The sequence below is a fragment of the Eptesicus fuscus genome, chromosome 13 (genome assembly GCF_027574615.1).
Source record: "Eptesicus fuscus isolate TK198812 chromosome 13, DD_ASM_mEF_20220401, whole genome shotgun sequence".
Classification (NCBI taxonomy): Eukaryota; Metazoa; Chordata; class Mammalia; order Chiroptera; family Vespertilionidae; genus Eptesicus; species Eptesicus fuscus.
The window spans coordinates 26,877,114-26,893,427 of NC_072485.1; the positions used below are offsets into that span (position 1 = coordinate 26,877,114).

The window sequence follows — 16,314 nt, forward strand, 5'->3', positions numbered from 1 at the left end:
AGGAGACCTGTTCTTATATTTTTTAAATTTACTGTCATATCAACTTATGATAGTTTTTTGATGTGCTGACTCAGTTAGGCAGAACTACAAGGAAGGAAATGAGGGTAGCAAGCTTTTTTTTTTTTTTTTTTTAAACACACATACCTCTTGCCTAGTTATTCAATCAAAGGCTAAACTACTTGGTGCTGTGAGGAGATAGCAGGTGTAACTAAAGTCCCTTATTTTGACTGTGAGCTAAAGAAATTCTCAAGTCTTGACTTCACCAACAAAAGTCCTTCAAGGGAAGGCATAGACAATCTTTGAACAAATCTCCAAACATCAAATGGGCCTTTTTGCTCCAGAAACACCTCACTGATGTGACAAATGCTTTGTCCCATGACCATTGGGTTCTAGCCTGCTGGTGATTTCTCTTCCCGACTTAGCCTACCACAGATCTCACACTTGCTTAACTAGCCCCTATGATCATGTAAGCCATTTCTTTGTAATAAATCTGTACATGGATCCATACTACAGGTTCTGCTTCTGTGGTTGAGACTTGATTGACAGCACTGATAGATTCTTCTTCACTGCTATGACAGTCTTGACCATAAATCTTGTGGTCCATTGGCAAAGAACTCTTGTCTGGGAAATATTAGGCCCTGCCTAGTGTGGCTCAGATGGTTGGACATCTTTCCATACACCAAAAGGTTTATGATTTGATTCACAGATGTGCCTGGGTTTCTGGCTCAATACCAGATAGGGGGTGTGCAAGAGCCAGGTAAGAGATGGTTCTCTCTCTCCCTCTCTGCCTTCCTCTCCTCCTGAAAATCAATAAAAAACAAAATATTAGGTAGCCCCTCCCCAAATTTCCTGCCTTTATTTCATTTTCTTATAAAAACATATAGATATAGCATACCAAGAAAAATACAGTTAATCCTTCCTCTTAATTTACAGGTTCTGTAGTTGCAAATTTGCTTATTCACTAAAACTTATTTGTAATCCTATAACTAATACTCATGATGTTTTCCTAGCCATTCTTGGACTTGCACTGAGAAGGAGAAATTTGAGTCCCACCAGTTGAATATTCCAAGCAGAGTTTGAATAAGGAGAAGCTCAAACAGCAAGTAAGTGTCTTTTCCATGGCCTATTATGCCAGGTTTTTGGCATTTTGATGCTGTTTGTTGATTACACCATTGTTTAAAATGCCCCCCAGCCTTAGTACCAAAGCACTAGCTATGATTTAAGGAATAATCTTTCTGTTAGATAAGCATCCTTAAGGAATGAGCTCTAGTGCTGTTGGCCATGAATTACATATTAATACATACACAATATATATTAACTAAGATGTCTTTAAATAGAAACACAGATAAACTGAGGTTATGTATTAACTGATGGATGAGCATGCTATGACCAGAGGCTGGACGGAGACTAACTCTTCATTTCCACATGGAATAATGCTTCAGTACTTGCTAGTAAAGTGTGTCACTTTGTAGAACATGAATGGGATTTACTATGTGTTTAATATCTGTCTTTAAAAAGATAATATCTTCCTTTAAAAAGGAAGTAATTTGTTTTTAGAATGCAATGAAGAATCAATACTTATAGATAATAAAAGTAATAGATTACCCAGTAGAAAAATGAACAATTTTATAAAGTGCTTATTTATAGTAAAGAAAAAGAACAAATAAACAGGAAAAGGTGCTAACTCTTATTAACAATGGGGAGAAAGAAATTCAAATCAAATGATTATTTTTTATGCATGAGATTGACAAAACATTTGTAAATTTGATAATTGTTCGCGAGTATTGGATAATTAGTGATTTCTCTTAGGTGTTGGAAAGGGGAAATTTTGAGATTTTTAGGAAGGGTTTCCCATTGGTCCATTCCTGGGCATATCCTGTGATATAGATAGATTAGACTGCGGGGGGAGGGGGGAAGAGGACTTTTTTCTGCCAAGGGTCATTTGCATATTTATAACATCGTTTGAGGGCCATACAAAATTATCAACTTAAAAATTATCCTGCTGCACTTGGTCAAACATTTAAATTACTCACCCCTAGTGCCTTGGCAGGATCAGACAGAATGCTTTTGGGGCCTTATATGGACCTCGGGCAGGACTTTCCCCACCTGTGGATTAGAGAATCCCTTTAAGAAATGCCTGCCACTCACACAAACACTCAATAAATATTATTAAATAAATCTTAGATAATTGTTGAGCATCTGTCTACTATAATAGCATTTACGTTTTAAATGCATCATTCAGAGAGTTGTTTTTAGAAACAAAGCTGTATATTAATTTGATCAATGGGCCAAAATTGAGTTGTTAATAGATCATGAGTTCCTATTGTCATCTTACTACATACCTGAGAGTTACAATCTAAAGAGGTGGGTGTGGACCTAGCAGGTTTTCTTGGTGGTTAGAGCAATGGCCTTGGGACCAAAGGGTCTCCTGTTCTATTAAGGTCAAGGAGCTTATCTCAGTTGCAGTCTGGCCCTAGTTGTGGTGCATTCAGTAGGCAAACAATTAATGTGTCTCTCTCACCTCAGTGTACCTCTCTGTGTATCTCCCTCTCCCTTCTACTCTCTCTAAAATTTAATGGAAAAAAATATCCTCTGGTGTGGATTAACAAAATAATCTAATCTAATAAAAGAAACATGCAAATTGACTGTACCTCCTCTATGCCCACCAGCCAATCAGAGTGAGTATGCAAATTATCCCAGCAAATATGGCAGGGGCCATGGAGCTGGAGTGAGCAGGAGGCTTGGGTTGCCCCTGGCAATGGAGGAAGCAAAGCTTCCCGCCCACTCTCCCTGGCCGGCCCTGGCCTCTGCTCAAGGCTACAAAGTTTCAATTATGGAAGATAAATAAATCCCAATATCTGTTTCCCAACTGCCCTGGCCTCTGCTCAAGGAGGCAATGAAAAAAATAAAAAAAGGAGGAGCTGGGGGCTTGTGTTGCTTGGGGGCATGGCCAGTCTGCAAACAGCCATCAGCCCCTGACCCAGACTGGCCACCCGCTCCCCCGATGGGGTGAGGGTCCCCACTGGGGGGCTTGTCCAGTCTGAAAACAGCTATCTGCTCTGCACCCAGGCTGGTCAGGCACCCCAGCGGGGACCCCCACCCTGAAGGGGGTGTGGCCAGCCTGAAAACAGCCCTCAGCTCCTCACCCAGGCTGGCCATTCACCCCCTCCCCCAGCATGGACCCTCACCCCATTGGGGCTTGGCTGACCTAAAAACCTAATTGGGCAATTCTGATTGATTTAGAACAATTAAAGACCAGTAATAAAATGCTATATCCCATGTCCTAGAAATGGATACTTGCACACATTTGTATTTGGATAAGGACTAGGAACTAATGTGTAAGGTTATGTTAGCCATCTAGTGAGAAAATTGTCTGCGGTAAAGCCCAAGGACGCTTTCTGAGCTCCAGATTTTCATCTGTGTCATGGCATAAATAGGTTGTCTTGCTTTAGTGAGTATTGCAAAGAGAAAAAAAACATGGACATCACTACCCTCATATAACTGTTCAAAAGCCTCTCACCAACCCAGGTCCAGAAATAACCTGTTGCTAATTCTTCCCAGAAACATGAATTGCATCTTGCAAGTCTTCCAGAATGAACTCACCTGTTCCATCTGCAGGAACTACTTCGTAGACCCCATCACCATAGACTGTGGGCACAGCTTTTGCAGGCCCTGTTTCTACCTCAGCTTGCAGAACAGGTCAGTTCTTGATCACTGCTCTGAATGCCAGAAAGCAATCCAGCAGAAAGACTTTCACACAAATGTCACTCTCAAGCAAATGGTTCTCACTGTCAGACAGGCCCGTCTGTGGCAATTCCTGCGCTCTAGGGACAACAGGTGTAGAATACACATGGAGGCAAAGCAGATCTTCTGTGAGGACCAGAGGAGCCTGCTCTGTTTACACTGCTCTACCTCCCAGGAGCATGGTGCTCACAGACACTGTTCAGTAGAAGAGGCGGCTGAGCAACACAGGGTAAGTGATGCCCTTTTGGACCCACTTCTGTAAAGTGGGTATGAAATTCCTGTGGGTCTGTGTCCTTGGGGATGGGATTACTCCATCCAGGTTTTTCTTTCAGAATCTCTGCCCTGGAATTCCTTAGTGTGAAGCCTCCCAGATTTCACAAATATGTGATGTAAACAAGGCAACTCTATGATTTCCTGTTTTCCATAGTTCTGATTTATCACTCATTTTGTGGAACCTCCCTCTATGAGGACTAAATTTTACATTGTCCTCTTCATTGGCTCTAATTGATTCTTGTTGTTCTTTTACAGGAGAAACTCCTCAAGACAATGTGTTCTTTATGGGAGAAATGCTGTGAAAATGATAGAAACCTGATTGTGGAATCTGTGGCAACCAGATCTTGGGAGGTTGGTATTTGCATTTCTCCAACCTGCAGCATGAACATGGGGTGGTTGGATGAATGACTTTAAAATAGGAATTTCGTCTGACACTATAATGTTCTTTGAGATTCAATATGGGAAGGGTGATCAACAGGAAAAGGGTGTTTTCCTCCATAGATAAATAGTTGGGGTCTTAGTCAGGGCTTCTAACAAAATGGCAACTGTCACACAAAGCATGCTGGTTTGTTCCCCGGATAAACAATATTTATCATTTGTGTACCAAGAACCACAACAGACTGGGCCATTTCACAGAGTGCCATATGTGGAGGGAGGGGGTAAATACTGGGGGTAGATATTTTGCAGCCATTGAAAATTCAGGAGAAGCATCTGAGGCAGTATAAACATTAATGTGGAAAAGTAGTATTTGAAAACAGATTGAAAATTTCAGGAAGAAAGAACATTGTCATCAATCCAGGGAAATCCTGAACTTATCCTAAGTAATTAATTTTGAATCTATATATATATAAGCCTAAATAACCAAATAACTGTAGGACCCATAGACTGGTCACTATGATGTGCACTGAACACCAGGGGGCAGATGCTCAACACAGGAATTGCCCCCTGGTGTTCAATGCACTCCCACCGCCAACCCCCCACAGCCAGCCAACCTCCCACAGTTTCTCCCCCCTGCCAGCAGGCCAACATCCTGTGGACCCTACCCCCAAGTGGCCTACCACCTATGGTTCCTAACCCTGGTTGGTCAGCCCCCTGCCATTGGCCCCATTGGCTCTTAGTCAGGGTTTCTCACAAAATGACAGTTGTCACACAAAGCATGCTGGTTTGTTCCCAGGATTAACAACCAACCTCCCAGCCAACCTCCCACAGTCCCTTCCAATTGCCGGGCAACTCCGCCAATTGGCCCCAATCACCAGCCAGGCCGAGAGACCCTACCCATGCATGAATTTGTGCACCAGGCCTCTAGTAATATATATAATGTCTGAGGAGAAAATTGGTGAGAGATGAGGGATACATATAAACATGCCAAATATAGATCCTGGTATCTAAATAGAAGGAGATGTTTCAACACGTTAGGGAAATATAGGAATAACAGATTTCCTCAATCTGGATGGTTATCTTGAAGGTGTGATATCTAATATGAATTTACTCAACACATATTTTATAAACACCTTGTCTGTATCAAATAATGATCTAGAAAATAGAGCAGTAAGCAAAGTAGAAAGTATTCTTGCCCTGATAAAGCTTACACACTAAATCAAAGGGCAAATAGTCTATATATATATATATATATATATATATATATATATATATATATATATATATATATATATATATATATATATATATATATATATATATATATATATATATAACATACGATAAGTGATAAGTTCTTTGTAGAATAATAAAGCAGTAAGGAGAAAGAGGAGTACAGGGTAGGGACTGCAGATGAGGGTTTGAGTTCTAAATAGGATTGATCATCAGAGAAGACCTCACTGAAAATTTCACCTTATAAAAATAGATTTCTGAAGAGGACAGCAACCATAGGAGTATGTAGAGAGACTTCTAGATGGAGAAAATAGCACATGCAAAGGTGTTGCAGGCAGGTATATTGGGGGCCATTGAAAACAACAAAGATCTGAGGGAGCCTCAGGGTAAATTAGGAAGAGAATGAAAGGAAATAAAATCAAAGAGATGATGGGAGTCAGATTGTAAATGAAACCTCCTTAGGATAGGATTAAGCTGGATGAAATGCAAGGGGATGAGCATATCAGTCTGAGGTCACAGCATGTAAAATGGGTTGAAGCAATCTGATCCAAATTTCAGAAATCAGGCTAAATAGAGGATCCCTAATCCAATTAATATAAATTTAAACTGCATGTTTTATGAATGAACTGTGTTGCCTTCTCACACCATTGGCTGGAATATAGAAATCACACATTTGCTTTTCTTTGTGGTTATCTTATCAAAGGATTCTTTATGAGTGAAGTGGATATAATTGGTTGATTAAAATATATGGAAAAGAGGAATGAGAACATGTGGATTCTGAGACTAGACAAGACTGAGGGTTAAAGGTTAAATATAATTGATCTTTATAAGGGGAAAAAAGAATCCATGAGATTCAGTAGGAGATGAATGAAAGGGTTTATGTTTTTACTAAACATCTCCATGTCATTGCAGATTTATGTGATCTCAAGGGGGGAAGCAATCAGAGCTGAATATGATGAGTTGGCTCAAATTTACCATACGGAAAAGCAACAACATTTAGAGAGACTGCAAAGAGAAGGCAAGGAGATTTTTGACCAATTCCAGGACAGTGAAGCCAGGATGGCACACAAGAGGCAGCTTTTACGAGGAATGTATACAGAGCTGAAGGAAATGTGCCATAAACCAGATGTAGAGCTGCTCCTGGTAAGAACTCAGAAGTGGGGTGCTGAATGTTCACCTGCACAGGCATTTTTTCAACGGAAACCCACCTCCTCTTTTATGGCATTTGTTTCCAACAACCTATTTCCCTAGCCTCAGTTATTTTGTTGGGAGGGTATCGCTCCTCCAAGGAACCCCACAAACAAAAGATCCCTCCTACACTATCCATAAGAAACAAACCTCTGTGGGATGGTAAAAGAATCCTGAGTTAGATTCCCCCTCTACAAGTCAATGATATATTTTGGCTTCGGGAAAAGGCACAAAATGTATTAGTATTGAGGCTAATTATAGGCATGGCAATATGGGGAGATTTAGGAATCTCCACTTGCATTGTTGTCATTTTTGGGTCCACCCACATTGGAAATAGACAAGATGCTGGATACTTAATCATGGTTACAGGAGCACACAGGGACTCCCCAGCCCTCTTCCCCCTTCACTGGCCCTTGGAGAGTCTCCAGGAATCAGTCTCCAGAAGAACATGAGTTTATGACAATATGGTAAACTGTGAAGAGAAAATAGATAGGTTTCCCAGGATGAAACAGAGTATCTGGGATATAACTTCTGGAACTATCTTAAAATTGCCCACCAGGGTTCTGGAGGAATGGAACAAAAATAAGAGAAAGAGCAAAAAATAAAAAAAGAGAAAAAACTAAGTGAAAAAAAAAATCTCCCATGGACGTAGTGGAATAGTCATTGGTAAAAAGCACTAAACCTTTCTATTTTTCTCCACAGGATTTTGGAGACATATTGCAAAGGTGAGTCTGTACCTTGATACTAGCTGGTACTGTTTCAGAGTTTTCACATGCATCAGAAAGGATATGCTACAGTGAAGGCAGATCTTATTGGGATCTTGATAGAATGTTTTCCTGTATCTATTTTCCCCTTTCCAACTCCGTGTAGATGTTTGTTTTCATTGCCGTACTGAGTGATTTCATTCTGCAGTTTCAATGGACAAATTGAAAAAAAAAAAAAATCCAAAAAACTCCAAAAAAACTGACTAAATGAAACGCCCTCATTCCCAATTTCCTTTTTAGTTCTCAAAACCCTACATATATGAAGGGAAGGTGCTAAGTTTTCTGAGTGATGAGAAAGTCAAATACCTTAGAGGCAGAGCTAGTGGGATCTGGGGTGCGAGGGTAGAGGAAATACCCAGCAGTGAGAAAGCCCTGGTGATTTGTTGATTTATTCATAGCAGTTGACAGTCCTGAAAAACAGATGAAAAAAATTTTCTAAGTATGAGAATGATGTGAGGCCCCTAGAACCCCTTGCCCCAGGAAGCAGATCCCCCTGCCTGGGAAAAGTTTCATAGCCTCTATATTGAGAGTGTGCACTAGGCCAACTAGTCTTCAGAGAACTCTATCATTTCCAGATGGGGTGCATTTCAGAGGAATACAGAATTTCTCTCTTGAATATCCTCAAGGACATAAGAGACTGAGGATCTTTATAAATTCCTAGACAAGATGAGAAAGGGTTAGACTGAATTCTGGTTCAAATGAACTTTCCATTAGACATTAAAATTAAGGAACTATGAGGAAGAATTATTTGGCAAAGTGATATATTTGGGTTTTCAAATTAATGGATTTAAATAATTCTATTGAAGTATGTTATACCTAAAAAATAGTGGTTTTGTTTGTTGACTGTAAACACGGTAACTTCATCTTCCTTCTTGCAGGAGTGAGGCAGTGTGTGTGCACATGCCCCAGCCTGTGAAAGCAGAGCTCACTGCAGTGATCATCCCGGGGTTGATTGCAAGGTTAAACCCCTTCCACAGTAAGCGTAGGCCCAAGGGCCATATTCCCATTTTCTATTCTGTGTTTTTAGGGCCATGCAGGTAATCTGCCCTCTTTTATTAAGTGTGTTACTATTTTCAGACATAAGTGCATCATTTGACTGTATAATCCTTTTGTAAGGGAACCTGTCTTTACAGTCACATTTATAATAGCAAGAGTGAAAGGTAGTGAAAAACAGAAATATGATTCAGACTCATAAATAGTGAGTTTCTCTTGGGTAAAGGAATGATGTCAGAAATGAACAGTTTAATAAATGGAACAATGTTCAGATTTAAGGTTAATTATTCAATTTTATGTATAACTTTTTATTTATTCATATATAATTTTCAAATGCTAACAGCTGTTTTTTTGTGTGATATATAACATACTGGATCATACTTGGTTTCTTTGTATTTTTTTTACAATGGTCATATAATATAAAAATTTGAATTAGTCTGTGTGAACAGAAGAGATATTTTTATAAACAACAAAGTAAAAACACACCAGAATTAAGTTTACTCATTATCTGAAGAGGTACACGTTAAATCTCCGAATGCTGACATCCCAGAGCCAGGACAGAAGACAGAGACTGGTGAAGGGTTTTGCAAACACCATTTTAAGAAACTACTAAAATGGACATAAATTGGATTTTCATTAATTTATCTAGAGAAATGTTTGGCTCATGGCAAATCTGCATATCCCTTCCAAAATCAATGATTATGTTACTATTTAGAAGAAATGTGCTTCTGATTCTAATGTTTTTACAATGGAAGACAATTCAAAGAATATTATGCATTGGCCATTTTGCTATGAAAAGTGAACTTGGAGACATGAGTCTTTTTGTTCTTAATCCTCACCCAAGGAGACATATACAACCTTATTTTTTATTGATTGAAGAGAGGCAGGGAGAGGAAGGGTGAGATAGAAACATCAATGATGAGATAGAATCATTGATGAGCTGCCTCCTGCATGCCCCCTACTGGGGATCAAGCCCACAACCCAGGTGCCCTGACCAGCAATGGAACCCTGACCTCCTGGTTCATATGTTGACAGTCAAACACTGAGCCATATGGGCTGAGCTAAGGATATTTTTTCCATTAATTTTTAGAGAAAGTGGAAGGGAGGAAGGAAGAGAGAGAGAGAGAGAAAATATGAGAGAGAGGGACAACAATACCCAGACAGACACAGATGCAGGGGATGGAACCTGCAACCCAGGATGCGCCCTTGACTAGAATCAAACCTGTTATCCCTAGTGCCAGAGCCTACCCTCTACCCAGTGAGTCACACTGGGGTGGATGTGATGAGTCTTATATTTGACCCTAAACATTTGAATTTCAAAAAATGTTGAGATGTCTGTCCTTAGGGATCTGTTTGTTCTGCACATGTATTGGTCATCTTGGTGTTTTATTAGATGTGACAACCAACATTGCTGTTGTAGTTGTGGCCTCATAATAATGTAACTTCTTGATAGAGCAATGTTTTCATCAGGACTTCTATTTGCAATGTGACCCCATGATTTTCTTTTTCCTTTTTGCAGAGGTTATCGCTCTGCATCATGGAAGCACTCGCGCTCATAACTTCCTACAAGGAGATTTGATAAGCCTGAGTATTGGATGTGGTCTTCAAGGTGTACCATTTCCCTTTCCAAAATCTCAGTGTTTTCTTTACTGGGGTGCTAGTATTTTTACTTATGGGCAACATTACTGGGAGCTAGAAGTGGGAGACCTTTGGAATTGGGCTTTAGGAGTCTCTTGTGATGATTGGGTAGAGGGTAATAGAAACCTCCAGAAGGCATTCTATCTTCTTGGCTGTACTAAAAATGACATGCACCACAGTTTCTTCACCACCTCCCCACTTTTACTGCAATATGTGCCCAAACCTATTAGCCGAGTAGGAGTATTCCTGGATTATGAAGGAAGAAGTGTGACCTTTATAAATGTAGCAAACAATTCCTTTCTATGTAGAATCTCCTCTTGCTCTTTCTCTCCCCGTCTCAGGCCTATCTTTTGCTGTTGTCACTCCCGACTAGAAATACATTAGGAATCTCTCTATATCCTGGGGGTCGCCAGTATCTCAGGAAGCCCTTTTCCTGGTGCCCTATCAAATAAGACAAATATGTTATATGTTTTTGTTTTAATTTCCTTTTTTTGTCCTGAATATCTATTAACTGTATTATTAAATATGATAACCTTCAAAACATATGTATCGATTTGTGGTTTACTCAGTTTAGGAAAATCATCATCCATGAAGCATGGCATAAAATAAGTCCTCAGGTTTTTGCTTTATTTGTGAACTGTCATGAGAAAGTATGACAGATGACAGGGGTGTTTGCAGAGGTAAAACTCAATGCAAGAAAGCAGGCATACATGGTTGTAGAGACACAGTGGCAAAAATGCAAGACACACACTTGCGCGCGCGTGCCCCAATGGCAATTTAAGAAATAATTTTCTCATTTATCTTCAGCTAACTATAGTCTACATGTTCTCGTCTCATTTTAATAATCCATAGAGAACTAACATTACTTAATAACCTGTGCTGTGCATTCCTTTGTAATTCTCACCACAGTGATACATACTTCAGTGTTATTCATATTCTCTATTAGATGGAAATTCACAGGATGATCAGACCAGTACTCTCCTCATCTTCCTTAGTATCTCTGTCTAGAGCTACATTCATTCATACACCATACTGTCTACATGTTAAGTACATAATGCTATTATCATCATCTTCATAATCTCCATTTCATTCCCTGGCTTTTCCGCTATTAATCTAGCTGTGAAACCTTGTCATTTTCCCACACCTATAATATAATTCACCCTCTCTACAGCAGGGATTAACCTGTTGATTAAACTCTTCAACAAATATTTAGACTTAATTATTGCATTTTTAAAATTATATATAAACTAGTGACCCAGTGCATGAAATTTATGCACGTGTGTGTGTCCCTCAGCCTGGCCTGCACCCTCTCCAATCTGGGACCCCTCAAAGAATGTCTTACAGCTGGTTTACAGGAATCGGGCCTAAACCAGCAGTCGGACATCCCTCTTGCAATCCGGGACTGCTGACTCCTAACTTCTCACCTGCCTGCATGCCTGATTGCCCCTAACCATTCTGCCTGCTGGTCTGCTCATCCCCAACTGCCCCTGCCACCAGCCTGTTTGCCCCCAAATGCTCCCCCCTTGCCAGCCTGATCACCCCCAACTGCCCCCTGTGCCAGTGTGCTCTCCCCCAACTGGCCCCCCTACTGGTCTGCTCACTCCCAACTGCCCCCCTTCCCGCTGGCCTGATCACCCCAACACCCTCCCCCACACACACACCAGCCTGATCATCCACATTGCTGTCCCATCCTGGCCTGATCACCCACAACTGCCCTCCCCTCTTGGCCTCTAACCGCCTCTACCTCTGCCCTGCCACCATGGCTTTGTCCAGAAGAACATCCGGAAGGTCTCCTGGAAGGTCTCCCAGTCTAATTAGCATATTACCCTTTTATTAGTATAGATACAGGCCTGGTGCACAGGTGGGCACCTGCTGGTTTGCATTGAAGGGTGTCACAGATCAGGGTGGGGGTTCCCTTGGGGTGTGGGGTGGCCTGGGCGAGGGGCCTGTGGTGGTTTGCAGGCTGGACATGCCCCCATGGGGTGAGGGTCCCTGCTGAGGGGGTGTGGCCAGCCTGGGTGAGGGGCTGAGGGCCATTTGCAGGCTGGCCACAGCCCCTTCAGGGTGGGGGTCCCCACTGGGGTGCCTGGCCAGCCTGGGTGAGGGGTTGATGGCTGTTTGCACACTGGCCAAGCCCCCCAGCAGGGACCCTCATCCTATGGAGATGTGGTTAGCCTGGGTAAGGGGCTGAGGGCCATTTTAAGGCTGGTCATGCCCCTGAGTGACCCAGGCCCCCAGCCACTCCTTGAGCAGAGGCCAGGGCAGGCTGGAAGCCTGGGTTGCCCCCAGTGACCCAGGCCCCCAGCCACTCCTCCCTGGCGGAGGCCAGGGCTGACTGGAAGCTTGGCTTCCTCCATCGCCGGGGGCAACCCAAGCCTTCTGCTCCATCCAGCGCCATGGCTGCCACCATCTTTGTTGGGTTAATTTGCATACTTGCTCCTGATTAGCTGATGGCTGCAGCAGAGGGATGGTCAATTTGCATGTTTCTCTTTTATAAGTGTAGATGCTATTCTTTATTCAATATGATGGGAACCATTAGCCAAATATGTCAGTTGTACGAAGACTCAAATTCAGAATAAGATTGTATTTATATAATTTGATTCAAAATAAGATTGTATTTATATCATTACACATTTCATTGAAGATATGCTGTGGCTCTTCCCTTAAGTTTGAAATGCTATCAGGAGAAAGAATGCATGGATGTTTATAAATGAAAAGCTTTTACTATATTTTAATTTTAATAGCTAATGGTAGTTTTTATAGGGTTCTAGTATTACCGGAAATGTTTTTTTTTAAGATATTATTTTGCTTAATTTATAATGTACAAACTGTGCTTTTTTAAAAAAACAAAAAAACAAAACACACACACAAATAAACAGTATACACTAAAAGCTCTCAACTTTATCGTCACTGATGTTGTTAGTTCATGTTTTGGTAAAGTCTTTATGCCAGAGTCATTAATCTATGAAAAGTACTGTGGGCCCTAGCTGGTTTTACTCAGTGGATAGAGTTTCGGCCTGCGACTGAAGGGTCACAGGTTTGATTCTAGTCAAAGGCACATGCCCGATGCCCGGGTTGCGGGCTTGATCCCCAGTGGGGGGAGAGGCAGCAGATCAATGATTCTCATTGCTGTTTCTCTCTCTCTCTCTCTCTCTTTCTCTCTCCTCTCCCTCCCTCCCTTCTCTGAAATCAATAAAAATATTACAAAAATATAAAAAATAAAAAGTACTGTGGTACTTCAAGTCTCATTAAATTTCTAAAAGGAGTACTTTTAATGTGCAAAAACAAATAATAAAAATAAGTGAATGTTTGCCAATCAGTATCAATTGTTAGCTGAAAGTTGATTTTTATATTATCTGTAAACACCAAACACAGCCATCATAGATCTCCCCATACACAGACAGCCTCTCAGTAACTTGAGGCCTTTTTCAGTAATCGGGTCCACCTCTGGCTAGGGCAATGAAACCCTTAGCTATCACCCAGTAGCAGGTGACAGTGCTGAGAAGAAAGGGACACAAACCCGGGTTGACCCCTGGAGAATTTCCTGTGGTGGTTTTGCAGCCAGGAGCCATAGCCCCATGCCACCCAGAGACAGGAGTTAGAGGTGTCCAGTTGTTTGATGCTGGCTCCTCCCACTGAAGAACCCAGCAAAGGAACCTGAACTTCATTTCTCTATGGAGCTGCTGGTAGAGCTGTTGTGGGTAGGGTATAGGGGTTACCCTGAGGACAATCTGGTTGAAATTCAACCTGCTCCTCTGACCCCAATTACCACCAAGAGTTTTGGTCCTTTTTCTCCTCCTGATGCTTGCCTCTCCCATGCTGCTGGGGATCCATTCCCTCCACAGTCGCTGGCTGTGGCCACCCTGTCCTGCCTGCTGAGCTCTTCTGATCACTATGACTCCAACCCTGATGGTCCTTATTTTTTAAAGACACTGTTCCCATAAGAATGACAGATGCCTATAGATGGAGCTGCCCTGGCTGTTGATCCTGGTGAGCTGTAGTAGCCCTGTAAGCCCTCTCTCCGCTTCCTTGTGTCTGAGCTGTGTCCACCTCACCACTCTTCTTACTCAGTGCGTGTTTAGGAAACCTGCTCTGAGGCCTCAGCCTGCCAGAGCTGGACCATCTCCATCTGTAGCAGGACAGCCCAGTGGTAACTTCAAAACCTTATATCCACATATTATCTTACCCAGCAATAGCATCTATAGCAATCTTTCCAATAGATTTTTCACAAACAAGGATATTCAGAAAAGAATGCATTTTGTAGCATTTTTCAGTAGCTGCATAAATAAATCAGCAATAACTTAAATGTTCTGAAACCTGAGGTATCATTTCATAGAATATACCACATAGTATACACCTGAGATATGAAAATATCTTATAATTGCTAGTTTAGTCCATGATATTTTGTATGTTATAAATTAATACATTTTATTAGTATTCTAAAATAAATGATTCCAAATGATAAGCCAAACTAGTGACACAAAACTGACAGAACTGAATGATATTAAATTAAAAATAAAAACTCAATGATGTCAGTCAAGTTCTCAGTGTGTGAATGATCTTAGAGGTCAAAATCTCATCTTTTTTTAAAAAAATATTTTTTATTGAATTTTTACAGAGAGGAAGGGAGAGGGATAGAGAGGTAGAAACATAGATGAGAGAGACACATCAATCAGCTGCCTCCTGCACACCCCCTACTGGGGATGTGCCTGAAACCAAGGTACATGCCCTTGAGCAGAATTGAACCTGGGACACTTTAGTCCCCAGGCCAACACTCTATCAACTGAGCCAAATTCATCAGGGCCAAAATCTCATCTTATTACCAATACAATCAGAGGAGTTTATTGGAGGCTAATACCAATAGCAGTCAGCATATCAATGCAATATTCAGAAAAGCTGAAAATCAGGATAATATTGCCCAGCTGTTAGCCAAATGGCTCAAGGCAATTCCCTAACCCAGTGGTTGACAAACTGCGGCTCGAGAACCACATGTGGCTCTTTGGCTCCTTGAGTGTGGCTCTTCCACAAAATACCAGGTGCGGGCACGCACGTACAGTATGATTGAAACTTCATGGCCCATGCGCAAAAGTCAGTTTTCGGCTCTCAAACAAAATTTCAATCGTTGTACTGTTGATATTTGGCTTTGTTGACTAATGAGTTTGCAGACCACTACCCTAACCTGATAATTATTTTACTACTAGAGGCCCGGTGCACGAAATTCGTGCACTGGGGGTGGGGGTGGGGGGGGTGTGCCCCTCAGCCCAATCTGCACCCTCTTCAATCTGGGACCCCTCAGGGGATGTCCAACTTCCAGCAGTCGGACATCCCTCTCACAATCCGGAACCGCTGGCTCCTAACCACTCACCTGCCTGCCTGCGTGATTGTCCCTAACCCCACTGCCTGCCTGCCTGCTCGCCCCTACCTTGATCTCCTGCCAGCCTGATTGCCCCTACCTTGTCCTCCCCTATCAGCCTGATCACCCCAAACTGCCTGTGCCTTGGCCCCCAGTCTGGCCTCCCTCTGGAGGCACCACCCCCATAACCCCAATGCTGCTGCCACTGCAGCTGGTTATGGCTGCCTGAGCCTTGGCCTTTGTAGCCACTGCGGCTTTGTCTGGAAAGATGTCCGGAAGACAACCACTCTAATTAGCATATTATCCTTTTATTAGTATAGATTTGGGGACCATTAAAACCACGCAGAACTTGAAGAAAACACATGGCCCTGGTCAGTTTGGCTTAATGGAGAGAGCATCGGCCTGTGGACTGAAGAGTCCAGGTTTGATTCTGATCAGGGGCACACATGCCTGGGTTTTGGGCTCAATCCCCAGTAGGGGGCCTGTGGGCGGCAGCTGATCAGTGATTCTTTTTTTTTTTTTTTTAATATATTTTATTGATTTTTCACAGAGAGGAAGGGAGAGGGATAGAGAGCTAGAAACATCGATGAGAGAGAAACATCGACCAGCTGCTTCCTGCACACCCCCCACCAGGATATGTGCCAGCAACCAATGTACATGCCCTTAACCGGAATCGAACCTGGGACCTTCCAGTCCGCAGACCGACGCTCTATCCACTGAGCCAAACCGGTTTCGGCTGATCAGTGATTC

The 16,314-nt window shown here is 42.1% G+C and overlaps 1 protein-coding gene across 1 annotated transcript; it reads left to right on the forward strand.

Moving 5' to 3' along the window:
* The first annotated feature begins 3,565 nt into the window (after positions 1 to 3,565).
* On the forward strand, positions 3,566 to 10,152 carry LOC129151161 (putative tripartite motif-containing protein 49B). The gene is made up of 7 exons (XM_054725111.1): positions 3,566 to 3,973; positions 4,273 to 4,368; positions 6,541 to 6,771; positions 7,519 to 7,541; positions 8,459 to 8,539; positions 8,608 to 8,617; positions 10,093 to 10,152. The coding sequence occupies exons 1-7, from the start codon at positions 3,566 to 3,568 to the stop codon at positions 10,150 to 10,152; spliced, it is 909 nt and encodes a 302-aa protein (XP_054581086.1).
* Positions 10,153 to 16,314: the final 6,162 nt, after the last annotated feature.

Excerpts from the sequence above, each read along its gene's own strand:
- LOC129151161 (XM_054725111.1), top strand. The coding sequence starts at position 3,566 with ATGAATTGCATCTTGCAAGTCTTCCAGAATGAACTCACCTGTTCCATC. Across the intron at positions 3,974-4,272 it reads AGGCGGCTGAGCAACACAGG|GAGAAACTCCTCAAGACAAT; the intron begins GTAAGTGATGCC and ends GTTCTTTTACAG. Across the intron at positions 7,542-8,458 it reads TTTGGAGACATATTGCAAAG|GAGTGAGGCAGTGTGTGTGC; the intron begins GTGAGTCTGTAC and ends TCCTTCTTGCAG.